The sequence below is a fragment of the Haliotis rufescens genome, unplaced genomic scaffold (assembly GCF_023055435.1).
Source record: "Haliotis rufescens isolate VD_foot unplaced genomic scaffold, xgHalRufe1.0.p SCAF_28, whole genome shotgun sequence".
NCBI classification, from domain to species: Eukaryota; Metazoa; Mollusca; class Gastropoda; order Lepetellida; family Haliotidae; genus Haliotis; species Haliotis rufescens.
In genome coordinates, this window is record NW_025963979.1 from 6,691,548 (window position 1) to 6,706,138 (window position 14,591).

At 40.0% G+C, this 14,591-nt stretch overlaps 1 protein-coding gene across 2 annotated transcripts; it reads left to right on the forward strand.

Moving 5' to 3' along the window:
- Positions 1–588: 588 nt before the first annotated feature.
- On the forward strand, positions 589–13,569 carry LOC124139130 (tRNA wybutosine-synthesizing protein 3 homolog). Of its 2 annotated transcripts, XM_046506164.2 has the most exons (7): positions 601–894; positions 2,637–2,714; positions 3,601–3,699; positions 4,320–4,391; positions 9,984–10,052; positions 11,560–11,624; positions 13,365–13,569. In XM_046506164.2, the coding sequence occupies exons 1-7, from the start codon at positions 724–726 to the stop codon at positions 13,546–13,548; spliced, it is 738 nt and encodes a 245-aa protein (XP_046362120.1). In that variant the 5' UTR covers positions 601–723; the 3' UTR covers positions 13,549–13,569. The 2 variants fall into 2 exon arrangements, with proteins under 2 accessions (XP_046362128.1, XP_046362120.1); XM_046506172.2 differs by lacking the exon at positions 2,637–2,714 and having other exon boundaries at positions 589–894.
- Positions 13,570–14,591: the final 1,022 nt, after the last annotated feature.

Genomic DNA, 14,591 nt, shown 5'->3' on the forward strand with positions numbered 1-14,591 from the left:
AAGAGGACTTTTCCCCTTCACTTGCTGTCTGTGTTGAGGAAGGTGCTATGTCTACAAGTCGTGGAGGCTGTGATGCAGGATATTCAGTTTGAGGTGGGGTGGCAGTCCGAAACCTCCACTGCTACTGGAGATGTCACCATGACACACAAAGAACAGTGCAGAATAGCTTAACAATACATTTTTTTGTAATTATACACTGAATGTCTCGACACTAAATATACTAAATCACTACGGATTTGTGATAGTTAATGAGGTTCAATTTCCCATAAAAATGTGGGTTAATTTTCTAAAAACAAATACAGGCCATTTTCATTAAATTTTGGACCATTTTCATTACATTTGGGGCCATTTTCTCTAAATTGTCTGTGGCCATTTTCTCCTGTCCTTGCATGCTCAGAAATTAGTTATTAAAATAATCCAGATAGAAATTCAATATATGGTTATAACTAACTTCAAAATGGAAATCAATTAGAAAGGATAACTTGCGGATGTATTTATTGATTTTATAACCGGTCTGTTCTGAAAAGAAAATTTGGACGCTTTGACAAAATTGTCCTGGTCCGTTTTAGGCGTTGTCCATTTTTGTGACACCTGTAGACGATAAGCTCTAAACATAGTTTTGTACGACGCTGTCGCTGCATGGAGTATTAAAGGGAAGTAACTCTATTACCTACCATGCGTGGCAAGCGAAAACCGTGGACATGTCGATAACACAAATGCACGATGTCCTCAGAATCATTTGATAAACAGAGGGAAAGTTGTTTTGACGGACTAGACTTGAGCAGGAAGGGATCTATCGACGTCCCGATTGTTGATCTTGTAAAGCTGATAAATGACCAGTCCAACTATTTCACAACCAGCTCGTGTTCAGGAAGAATACTCTTGTTTGAACAGGTGAGACAGCACTGGTTTTCTTGTTAATATCAATGTTAGTATTATTTCCTACCCAATATGAATATATTATAATTGTTATGAATTGCGTATTCAATGGGATCCTAATTTGCCAGAAAACTTCACTTTGGTCATGTTAGTCGAATTTACTCGGCATTCAAACATTGCTATCGGACCCCTGCATTGGCATATAAGTTTGTTATGGAAACAAATTACCAAATAAACACAAATGAAAGAGAGTATGAGAAAAGAGAGTCCCCACACTTGTGACAAAATGACTCGGATAGGCCCTATGGTCCTGTACCCACAACAATATCGTACAGCTTACTTTTTCTTTAAAATTGGGAAGACCAGTTCAAACCTTGATGGTTTTAGCTGTAGATCTACTCTAATCTATATACTGTACAGTTGCATATACAAATTCATATGTACGTATTGAAAGTATATGTCTTACAAAACAACACAAAATTTTGGAAAGATTTTGAAGTTGTTCGGGGTGGTGAGGTAGCCTAGTGGTTACCATGGTTACAGCATTCGTTCGTCATGCAAAACGCCTGGGTTCTATTCCCCACATTGAGTAAAAGCAGCTTAAAACCATACTCACTTAAACTTGTTCTTTCTGTATTTCTGTTTCGTCATCATGCTCATGTAGGTGGCATTTTAATGTATTAGATCATGTGAGATATGATGTTGTTAATATGTTTTGAACATTAGTTTTTTGGGGGAGGATAGCGTGAAACTTTCTGGGGCAGATGTGACTTCTGTCCGATTATAACTAAACAAAAGGAGTTTATTTTTTATCTTGTGTACATTAATTATACCACCTCTTAGTCCACTAAGTGATAGTATGTCAGTTAATCACAGTCAATTGTCTAAGGCAGTGCCTTTATCTGTATAAGGATGTATTCAAGAAACCTCTGATTTTGGAATTAAATCCCAGATTTGTCCTGATTATGTTTCTAGGTTTGTTAGTACCATTCCAAGTTGTTTGGTTTCACTGAAGTGGTAAACATTTATTACCTGCATCAATTTTGTCTTTCATTCCACATAGCCGTTTTTTCTAGATACATACATCAAATTACCATTTATCTTTAAAATGAATTTACAAAAAAACAAACCAAACATCCTTATTTTATCATGTTTATACAGTTGTTTGATAATGCAACATTGAACTTTTGAAAAGATTGTTTATCATATTTAATATCATGCTTATAATCTGTATTTCTGTGGCTTCTGTGAATGGTGTTGATGAGCATTAACATTGTACCAGGACTGCCTGTATTTAAGCCCCGGGCCTAATTACGGGAAATAGCACTTTCTCTTTTAAAATATGTTATCCAAAATTAAGCCTAGGGCTCAATTTCAGAAGTGCTTAAGCTTTCTTACCTAAATAATTATGCTGAAAAAATAAGAAACTGTTAAGCTGTTTTAACTGAGAAAGTATATAACATAAGTTTTAACTTTGAATTGGAAATAACTTCATAGGATGCAAACCTTGAAACTTGCACTTACTGTTGAATGCACATTAAGATCTGCCTCGTGTAGTGCATCACCACGTAATAACTATCGAAGGGATTTAAGTCATGAAGTTAAATCTCTCCAAAATAAATATCCGAATTTCATGTATTCATAGAATTATATCCGTTTCTAAGCCCATGAGCATAATTACACATGGGCCCTAATGCGGGAAGTTCACATCTTCAGGATGACCGTCACCCTTTGTCATGTTTTCTCTGTTCACACAGGACGCAGGGAACCGAGTGAAGAAGAAGGGATGTAAATGGCTGTTTACCTCTCATGATTTCGTCCAACCAGAAGAAGTGGTAACCCATTATCTACATTATCTGTCATGTCAATTATTGTGATGACCAATCATTGACAGATCTATTCAGAAGGTGGAAAGACATATTCTCAACACCATTTATCAATTCCTAGCATGCTTAGTAACACGGTCATGGTAATGGCAAATGATTTTGTTTTTCTATTTTATGACTTGGATCATGATCCATCATCCATAAAAAGAAATTAGTTAAGTTTTGTTTTAATTTTTCTCAAATAAGGAATCATGGTAAATAAGCAGTTATTTTTTCACTGGTGTGGCAGTCACAAGTATGATTTTCAGTATGAAAGTAGATGTGATGATTAATCATATAATTTAAATAAGTTTACCAAACAGTATACATTATTTAATAGTTTAATATACCTTAACTTGAACTGAAAATAGAAGGCACTCATCTGAAACAGTTTCTAGTATCCTATATTCTATACTGTATTAATTGCCTGTAAGTTATCATCATTATTGTGAGGGGGCATAGATGGCCACATTGTCCAAGGCGCCGGGGCTACGGTGCAGATTTGCTCCCTCTAGGTGTCACAGAAACATATGATCATGGGTTTGAATCCTATATTCGCTGTTACTGCATTTCTTGGCATAACCATACTCATGGGTTTCACCAAAGTGGTAAATGTCTATGACCCCACTACTTCAGGGTTTCCTTCATGTGAGAACTGAAAGTGCAGTACTGTTCCAAGGGGCGTTAACACTTAAACCCAAATCACTCTCTAGCATGATATCCCCTGCAAGGTATCCTTGCGTGGTCCTCCAGGAGGAACTTGTCGAAGGAACTACCAACTGTAGCTGCTAGTGTACTAGATCTGAGGAACATTAGCAAGACATGTTGTCCTGATGCTAGCGGATGTTCTGCGCAGGTGAGCAGTCTCAGGGCCCTGGAGGGTGACGCTGTGTTTAAATTCGAGCCCATGGTCCTCCACGTCCAGTGCCGGTCAGTGGCAGATGCCCAGAGTCTGGTGAGATCTTGTTACATGTTAAATCAGGATATTTGATTTTGGCAGGATAATAATAATAATAGTAATCTTTCATGATTCACAATTTTGTGTACTCTCTGTGCATGTGAAAGAGAGTTAAAGTTAGTAGGGAAAGGGTTTCTCGGAGCATATGTTTTTTGTCCCTTTCCTGAAAACAGACAGGCTTTGTGATGATTGACAATCAAGTGGCAAGTCTTTAGTGGCTGGTACACGTATGGAATGGATCTCTTTCCAAAAGTTAAGGATTTTATGTGATGGCTATGAAGAGGTATCTTGTGTTGAGATCTGAACACACATGATTGTGTGTCTGAAAGAGTAGCTCAGAGCTCTGAAGATGGGTCTGGGCTTAGTAGTAAATAATATTTTCCATTGAACTGAAATGTTACATATTATCATGATTGTTATTTCTTTATGCAGGCAATAAACATACTATGAAGTGCAAAACCAACATGAATTTTAAATGCTGATTTCCAAGCCTTGAGAAATTGTTTGTCTCATACCATAATGTACAAAGGAATTCCTGCTGCAGTGATTGAGTAGAATAACTGTGTTATGTCAACACTGCCTGGGTGTGTGACAAGGGCATGTGTTTTCTCCTTCAGCATGCCTGTGCAGTTGCTTCAGGGTTCAGGAACTCGGGCATAACCATCGGTTCTCGAGGCAAGATAATAACAGTAAGTTAAACCTGTCTTACTTGCTGGGATGCTCTCCAAAATAGAAACAGTAATTCTACCATAAATTTCGAATTTACTCAATTGTGATTGGTCAGTCACGGACTATTAAATCACAATAAACCTCTGTGATTAAAATAGCTGGTTGGACGTCCACATCTCCGCAAAAGCTAATATTCAAAAGAATAGTACTTTTTTCAGTTATTGTCGGTAGGCATATTTAAATAACTATATCCGTAATTACAATTTACAAAATGCAAAGTTACTTCAATTTTCATAGGATGTGTGGCAATACATTTCGTGCAGAAAATGTGATAGGATTCTACAAATAGAATGTTTTTTAAGTTTTGGGGACAATAGAGAGCTTGGAATTTGGCGCTTTATCTATGTATGATTGTGACGTCATATCTTTTGCGTCACAATCAACGATATGACGTCATAATGGTGACGTGTGGTGTGGAATGAAGTTTTGCAAAGCGTGCTTAGTTTCTTTAAGGGTGCTCACCTCATGTTAGCGTTTTATTTAGTCATGGTAGAATGGAGATAAACATACTGTGTTTTCAATGTTCAGATAGGTTACCTGTAGATTTAACCTGTGCTTTCGGTTCCAAATTCAATTTAGTGCAGTTAAATCTACAGGTAACCTATATCTACATTGAAAACACAGTATGTTTATTTCCTAAGTAAAACCAGTCTAACTGGAAGGTTTTCTGGGCAAGATAATCTATGTGTTTGTATGTTAACCATTCAGCTTTTGGGTCCCAATGCTTCTCATTCTGTGGGTGAATAGTTTCCCATTGACCCACATTGCCAGAAGACATAGAAGAGTAACCATTACATTATTCCATCTCAGAGGTTCGCCCTGATTATGTTTCGAAGTTTGCCAGCACCATACCCATGCTCGTGGGTTTCACCAAAGTGGTAAACGTCTGAGACCTGCATCACTTTGAGCTTTCCTCCCACATTAAGCTGCCACGCCGTGATATAACTAGAATACTGTTAAAAGCGGCGTTAAACCCAACTCACTCACTCTGCCTGTGAGGATCCTGTGATAGAATTGCTTATCAGAAACCTATCATATTCATGAAAGCGACTTAATGGATCAGAGGGTCAGAGTCAGCAGTTTGGTTCATGTTATCAAACCCCAGTGACGTGGGACGTTGCTTGTAATATCAATAACTGGTCACAATTAGACCACTGTCATATAGGTGGTATATCATTAACAACAATGAATTAATCCATTACTGCAAGTGCCTATAGGCTGTCTCATGTGGGACTGATGTGGCAGGTGAGGGTTGAGTGACGTGTACACTGATTGGAGTCAGTTCCATGTTGGAGGCACCTGATTGCCTTACGAGGACAATGTACAATGTGTGTAGCAAAACTCCAGATAATGTGTGGAGCCATTGTGTATGTACTCACATGTCATTATTTCTTATCCTGCTATTACACTTGTTGCCAAATCTCACAGCACAGCACCAAAAGACTCCCCCACTGGAGCCACCACTGCACATGCTCCCCTCATGCCATGCAACTTCTCCTCCTACTTATCGCTCGGACTGTGCGGTGGGGGTTTACGGTTGTCTCTCGAATCCTTTTGATGTGTGACTTAGGTTTTCTCAACTGTGTTTTCTTATCGTTTAAGAGGTGTGTATATCCTTAGGGGTATTAGGTTGTCTTTTACGTTCGTAGTTTTGAGTGGTTGGAGGTTAAGTCAGTTTGAGTGGGACGTGAGCCTTGTCGTCGTATTTACTCTCAGCTTTACTCCTTTTTCTTCAAGTGGGCTTGTGTTTTGAAGTGTTATTTTTGCATTTATTGCTATTGTTGTGCATTTTGATATGTTTTATCAGATTTTTTAGGTATGTTTAGTCTTTGATACCACTTTTTTCTTTATGCCTTCAGTAATCTGTCATGGCTGGGTCAGGTAAGATCTACATGGAGGGTTGCGACCCCCTCTCCCGCATCCTCCATTCAGGGACTCTCTGGTCCCTCCTATGTCTACGGCAAGAGTACAGGGTACAGTTCCTTGATTGTTAGCTCAGATTTCAGCGGTGGTCCCGTCCTTGGTGCAGCAATCTGACCTGCAGCAACAGAGGCAGCCGCAGCAGCAGCCAGGAGTTTCAATGTCAGCTTCCAGTCAACTTGAGATGCTGTCACCTAGACCCCTGATGCCTGCTGAGCGGTTGCAGATTGAGGAATTGGCAGATTGGTTGGGGACAAGAGGTCTTCCACGTACAACATTAAGAGACACAGTGAATGTGGGGTTTTATTCCAACATTATCTTAGTTTCCACAAAACTCAGGAGGATTCACAACCTCAAACAGAGTTTCTTTGATAGACTTTGTTTCAACCCATCATCTGTTTGTAGATGCTTCTCTGACTGGTTAGGGGTCACATCTCGACCAACTAACAGCGTAGGGATTGTGGGAAATACAAGTTTGAGACTGGCACATGAACAAACTAGGTTTCTAGCAGCCCTTCAGGGCTGTGCAGCGTTGGTGGACTTCTCTCCATTCTGCACAAGTCATGATAAGGACGGACAACTCCACTGTGGCATTTACATATAAACAAACAGGGATCAACTCAGCACATGATAGACATTCTTCAGATGCATGTTCGGGCTCGCCACATACCAGGAGTGTCCAATATTCTGGCCAACACCTTTTTCCAGCCTGGGAAACTGGCTGCACCGAAATGGATGTTTCACTCCAATGCATTCCTGCCACCAGTGCACAAGTTGGGAACTGCAAACATGGACTTATTACGTGCTTATTACTGCTGGTGTTCATGTCTCTCACTCCGGATGAGATGGCAGTCGATCGCGATATTCTGTTCATCAGTTGAGAGGGTCTCCATGCCTACACTTACCCTCCACGGGTATTGCTTGAACGAGTATTGCCTAAGATTTCTGTGACAACCACTGTCCGTCTTACTGGCCGGCTCAGGTGTGGTTTCCGGAGCTCTTCCTGCTGTCTGTCTGTCGTCCTGTCTGGTTACCATAGTGGTACGCAATCCTTCCTCCCATCAACACCATCTGTCTCCAGAGTCGATCAATCAGCAAGCCGTAAGGAAGAGAGGTTGTTCTGCGAGTGCGATTAATGCTGTGGGTCCAGCCCATCACAAGTCCACTAGGTCTCTCTATGATGTTTGTGACTTATGCAGAGAAGTGTTTTAATCCTTCTGTTATACTGTATTAGCTGAAATTGTCACTAATTATCTAATTATTGTCGACTAAGAAGTTAAGAGAGTGTACTATAGCTACTTACATTGAAAGCTTCTAAGGCTCACAATTTATGCCAGGCTCCTGAAATTATGGCGACAAGAAGACCAGGTCCAAAAGTTCCGTCATCCTGTTTGGGACTTGGCTGTCATTTTCGTCAGCTCGTCACTGTGCATTATGAGCCCCTCCAATCAGCTAGTCCCCACTGTCTTACGCTGAAGTCTGCTTTTCTGGTTGCCTTAGCTACATCGGTTTGTGAATTTCCTGCTTTGGATGTGACTCAAATCCAGTTTGAGTAGACATCAACATGGCAAAGTGCTTTTTTGGTTATTTTGGAATTTCGTTGCTAAGAATCAACAGCTTGGACAGGAGGACCGCTGTTTCACCCTTGTGCAGCTACCTTCTATTCTTGGGGATGAGGATGTAGAAAATTTATCTTTGTGCTCGGTTCGAGTGCTGCATCGTGATATCAAAGTCACGAAGCCATTTCAGCATCAGATTGTTTCTCCCTACTTCTCAATCTTCTAATGTTGAAGTTTCCAAGAATACTTTGGCTTACTGGTTGAGACTGACTATACTGGAGGCTTATGAACATGCTGGTCTACCGCCTCCTCAAACCCATAACCCTCATGAAATTAGGGCGTTGGCTTCAACGCTGGCTCTGCACACCAACTGTTTGGTGACAGATATTGTCAAGGCTTGTTTCAGGGTTACTGACATTGCTTTCTCCAACCGTTATACCAGGAACCATTCTGTCAAGGACGTCAATTGTCTTCACCAGTTCGGACCTCTTGTGTACGTGCAACAACTCAACAATCCTTGAAGGAAATGATAGGTTCGTTGCTACCGTCTCTCCCTGCACCAAGTATTTACCTTTCATTGCTTGCCTGGGCCGGTCAATGGGGTTAGGGCTGTGGTGTGGTCTTATTGCAGTCCCTATCGTTTGTCCCCCGTCTCACCTCCATTTCCAGTGGGTCTAGATGGAGACTAGTGAAGAGCGCCCTACAGTTGGACCACAAGAAGTATGACTTGAGTCTGGTCTATAACATTCGGCAGTCACCACCTGGGCTTCAGTTTGCAGATTTGCCAGTACCCTCCTCCTACTGAGTGATACTTGCAGACAGTCGTAGCAGGATAAGAAATCATTTACAGTCATCTAATATTTATGATATTAGATACTAACATCCTGTTAAGACAAGTCTCTAGGACCCACCCATCCGTCCCCACTTCTGTCGACCTCCATTGTACTGTGTTGAAGTAAGAAGGGGAAGTTGCATGGCGTGAGGGGAGCATGCGAGATGGTGGCTTCCTGTAGGGGAGTGTTTTGGCACTGTGTTATGGGTTTCTGGAACAAGTAATACAAGTAGGAAATTGCAGACATTCCTAGCAGGATAGGTATCTAATACACATGTATCATTAATATTAAATCACTGTAATTTTTACTCACTTGGGACCATTCTTTTGGGTAGTGAACCTTTTTCAAATTTGCATCTGTCCACATAATGCCACAAGTGTGTTACATATTGCATAAATTCCCAACAGTGATACATATCTTAGTTACAGTAAGTGACAAAGCACATTTTTTGTATTATTCACTGCAGTAGAGTTCATGTATTTGATGCCTTATTTGATCAGTAAATACAGATCTGGAGAGACATACAGCTACATATAAGAGCTACATTGGAAAATTACATGGTCATAGTGATCATGGTTATACTGTTGGTTTCAACAATCATGTCACAGAGCTCCAGGTTACTTTTGGAGCAATTGAGTTTTTACTCAAAGGTTTCTATTTTAATTGGGTTATTACATTTTTCATTCGGTAACCAATATTTTTTCTCTCATCTATTCATCACTCTATTTGGTTGTTCCCAAAATGAGTAAGCATTTTGAAATTTAAAAAAAAAATGAAATAATGCTTAAGATGTATATAACGGTCCTAAATATTGGCTTGACTTGGAAAGTAAATTAACTTGTAATTGTGTTTCGGAAATTAGCTCTGTTGTACGCATGCTGAAAAAGCTTCATCTGGCATTTACGAGTGCTCTCTTCAAACAATTGCATTTTCCATTTAATGCATGCGTATCTGTACACAAGTTAATTGGGTTTTGAGTAGTTTTGGGGGGTATTTTACTCAAATACGCAGCTTATCTGTAGCTCTGATTTCATGTGTATGTTTACGCGAGCAACTCATTATTAACTTGGGTTATGGTGGTTGATTGTGTGTGTTAGTTCCTTGATGGATTGTTGCTCATGCTGTCAACCACTAGTTTGTCTTGCCCAGACTTTATTTACAAGTCATCATGAAATAGTGGGAAAACTGCTGAATGTAGTATGTAACAACTCACTCACTCACTGCTACTCTGTGTATACAGGCGGTGAGAAGCACTCATTCTCTGGAAGTTCCGCTGTCCAAGGATCGAAGATTGATGGTCTCACATGAGGTTCGGTGGTTTGTGAGAGTCTTATTTGGGTTGTCATAGCAACAATGGGCTATAAGCTTGATCAAGGGAGAAAAATGTTATGCTTATTTTCGTAATATAGGATTTTGTTTTGATAAAGAACAGGTATTTGGCCTAAAGTTCTCAAATGAAACAAACCATTCATAATGAGGTGATGTTTATGAAGGACATCTGTACACAATGTACCTACTCCAGGAAAAGTGCTATGCATTACTTACAAAATGTTTTTCAATATTAAATTGCCAGTTTTTATAATCGGATCATGTATTATTTGTGACATTATCATATTGAAATACAGAAACTGTTATAGATAATGTAAGGACATTTGTAACTGTTCCTCAGTTGTTTGACACTTTCTGCTGCTTCCTCTACTTCTTTGTGTCTTATGATCATTCAGTGCTTGTGACCCTCTGGTGAAACAGTGACCTTGAGCCAACCTTTCAGCAGGTATTGGGGATTTCTAGGATATATAGCATCACACTGATAATGCTTAGGTCGTTGGATTTCAAAGAAATCCCCAGTACCTAATGAAAGGTGGTCACAAGCATTATTGCATCTGTATGCTCAGGATATACACATGGGTTTATGGCACTAGTGATGCTATGTAGATACACTTAGGGACACTCATAATTTAGGGGTTATAAATGGCAGTTGGAGGGCTGATATGGGGGTTAAGGGTTGATTTGGGGTATGATATGAAAACTACCTATAATAACCTTTTTATCATATACCCATAACATCTAATTGTAAAATGCATCCATTCATAAAACATCTCTAAATTCTATGCATGTTTGTTTTAACATGTTCATCTTGACGGAGGGGGCACGGGTGGCCCAGTCTTCTAAGGCGCCGCGATTCGCTGTGCAGAGTTGCGTCCCTTGGGCAGAGTTGCATCCCTTGGGCACGCCAGAAACCTGTGATTGTGGGTTCGAATCCTGGTTCACCCCAATTATGTTTCTAGGTTTGTCAGCACCATACCCGTGCTCATGGGTGTCACCGGACTGGTAAACGTCTTGAGACCTGAATCACTTCAAGCTTTCCTCCCACATCAAGCTGACATGCCGTGATATAACTGGAATACTGTTAAAAGCGGCGTTAAACCCAACTCACTCACTCACTCATCTTGATGGAAGACATTGGCACGGGAAAGCTATATAAAGCACCAGGGGACGGAACTCTAATCTCTCACCACCTGTGTTGATATCAATCGCACATTCAAAATGCACTGACATGCCATATCAGTCCTTCTGAGGGTGTTATACGGGTCTAGTTTGTTGCCCCCTGTGATTTGACCGTCTCAAAGTTTGCTCTATCGCACATGCTGAATGTCTCATATCATTGATGGGTATATGATAATAAGTATTAATGAATACTCCAAAACTAGCATGGAGCTTCACGATGAGATGATATAGTGAAGATAATGATGACTACATAGTAAAGTATGTGAAAATCACTTCTTTTGAAAGAAATTTTATTTTCTTTATTTCAGTATTTGAAATTTCTTGCCGATTGTGCCAATGCCAAGATGCAAGAAAACTTGACAAGAATAGAAAGGTTGGTGTTGGCCCATCTCAAACATCCATGCCCTCAACATGTTCAGTGCAGCAATTAGGGGATAAACATTTTGTGTTTCATAGATTTGCTTATGGTGTTGGCTCCAAATTTAATTTCCAGGCATCAAATGCTCAACAACACAAAGGGAAAAAACAAAGACAGGTCGCAAGCCCCTTTAGTACAGACTAGTACAAGCACACACATGTACATGCACATCACTATGTAAATGCATTAATTTTGTCTGAAACGTAAGACCATTTCAACCATTTAATTAACCTCACCTGTTGCATATGATTTAAGTCACTGGTTGAACAACATGAAATTGCTGTTTCAGATGTTAACACAAGCCAAAATATGGCTAGTGACTTTCAACCAGGTCAAAAGGCTAGTGGCATAACAATGCAATCAGAGTTCATGATTTCAGGTAGCCAAGCTAGGACTAGTGCTACAAAAGAATCACTGGTCCCACTGAAATGTCCTTTACTACGAGACGTCAGAGCAAGATTTCATACCTTTCTGTTGCAATTTTCCACGTTTTTCTTTGTTAATGGTGCCTTATTCTCTTGTTTGTAATGCACACCTTTTTTTCACAGCAGTGTGAAGGAGGGTGCACATTATACAGAACAGATAATAAGTTTTGATTTTTTTCTATAAGAAAGACAATACTGCCATCACCTAAATACCGAAAGTCGCATGTGAACAAGTGTGCAAGTCTCGTTATTATACTATCTGGTTGTAAGAAGTGGGACTTGTATTTCACTAATAAAGGATCAGTAGAGTCGGAGAGGCTTTATTAATGAATAGTTTTAAAATACAATGGAGTAAATACTCCAGAACTTTGGCAAATAAGACCTATTTAAAAAAATTCCCAGTTTTTTAACAAAACTATTTTTACCCCATTTTGCCAGTCCAGGAAAGTAAGATGGAAGCCCAGATAAACGCCTGTATTCCTGGAATATTGCTGACTGAGGCATTCACTCACATGGCTTATGAAGCTTTCATGTTAATTCTTAATACTTCAATGATCGTCGGTGCTGTTTTGAAATGTTACAATCTCATTAAAATCAGATCTTAGTTTTCGTTATCGCTAAACAAAGATCTGAGGACACCCCATTACGGGTTACGTCAGAACAGCCTTTTATACAACCGATCAAAGCGTCACTTACCAGATCAAGAAAGTGAAGGTCGGAATTGGTTGTCTGACCACGTTAACACGGGGTATTCCAAATGAAAATTACGGCCGGTACGACTGATTCCATCAAAATTATTGTGTATCTCTCGCTTCCGTGGGATAAACATTTGAACGGAGGAGGTGTTGCACAGTACATTGGAAGCACTGCTATACAATCTCAACTATATATTAGACATTCTGGAATGTTCGTTTGTTCAGTTTTCAAAATTTTAATCGAGAACTGTCAACATATTTTTTCAAGCGTAGTCTGAAAAGGAAGTCGCCAGGTTGATACGTGTCCCGTAAAGCTCAAGAAAGCTGCTTTGTAATAGGCTGATGTTGACTTCTTGTTAGTCATTTCAGTGGTCAGTCAAAGTTTGCGAAAGGTCATTCTGACATAACGCTTAATGGGATGTCCTCAGATCTTTGTGTAGCAGCAACGAGAACTCAGATATGATTTTAATGAGATTGGAAATGTTAGGAACCAGGTTTGTCCAAGATTTTGTCAATGTGTTTTTTGCAGACGCTTAATCAGCGCTATTGTTTTTATGAAGATATTTGTGTTTTAGGTTTCATGAGAACTTCAGTGCGATGCTGTCGAAACCAGAGAGCGAGAAGACTAAGAAGAACAGGAAGAACAGAAAGGCCAGACCTGACACTGTGCAGCAGTCACCCTGCAATGCTGATGTTGAAGGGAAGAACAATGTCGTTGATGACGATATTAGTCCAAGTTTTCTGTTTGATAATACGTAAAAATAAACTGTTTCCTTTCTACTGCGCTTACTGTCATTCTTTTAACAGTACTGATTTAGTGCCCTGGTGTTACCATGGTTACATCCAACTTCTGAAACATGAGGTAGTATTACATGATATCTTGAAAGTGTACCAATGCAAATCTCTGCAAAAAAAGAAACCCAAAAGTGATTTGATATGTATATGTGTTATATATATATAAGCAAGGGTTGGTGATCGATTGGTCAAAATTTGCACTGTGGTTGACCTGGAGGGCCATGGCAGGATCTGGATGTTGTGATTCCTCAAAAAGACTGTTGCCAGTTTTGCCATGTGAGGTTGGGTATAGTCTGGTTTGCAAATGAAGTTCACTTGTTGCATATTGGGAAGGAAGTGTGGCCGAAGAATCTCATCCGTGTAACACTTTGCAGTTAAATTCCCTTGAACTTGCACCAAGTCAATTCTACCTGTATGCAGTTTCGGGTATAATGTACCCCGTGAAACCTGTAAACACGACGTCTCCCATCTGCACGACGAAGCAAAAAACGTCATCTCAAAACCAAACTTGGTGCAATCACAGTTGTGGCCGTACTCTGTGACCTTGGCACCATTGACGTTCCAGCCAACGATGCTGTTCCTTCAAAATGATCCCTTGAGTTGGTTGTCTAGCGCGAAAAACCTGGGAGTCCGAATAATAAAAAATAAATCAATAAAGCAAAAGTTTCAAGATTAATTCTGTATATACACGAAGCATAGTGTGAAAGAGCAGGAGTGGGAACACACATCAGACAGCTGCTGTGCCAGGACCAAGGGACAGAAGTGATGAAGGCCCTGGACGTCAGTAACAGAGATGTCACAGAGATAATTGGAAACAAAGACTGTATCTGACTTCCAAAAGCACCCTTCCATAACGGTGGATAGGGAGCAATTGCTCTGCAAGTCCATGGGAGAGGCAACGACTCAAGTCTCATGAGGATTGGACGTGACAGTAGCGGCCTGTAGTACGTAGTATGATTGACCTGGAGCAAAAGTGATTGTGGATGGAGAGGAACAATCACCATCAA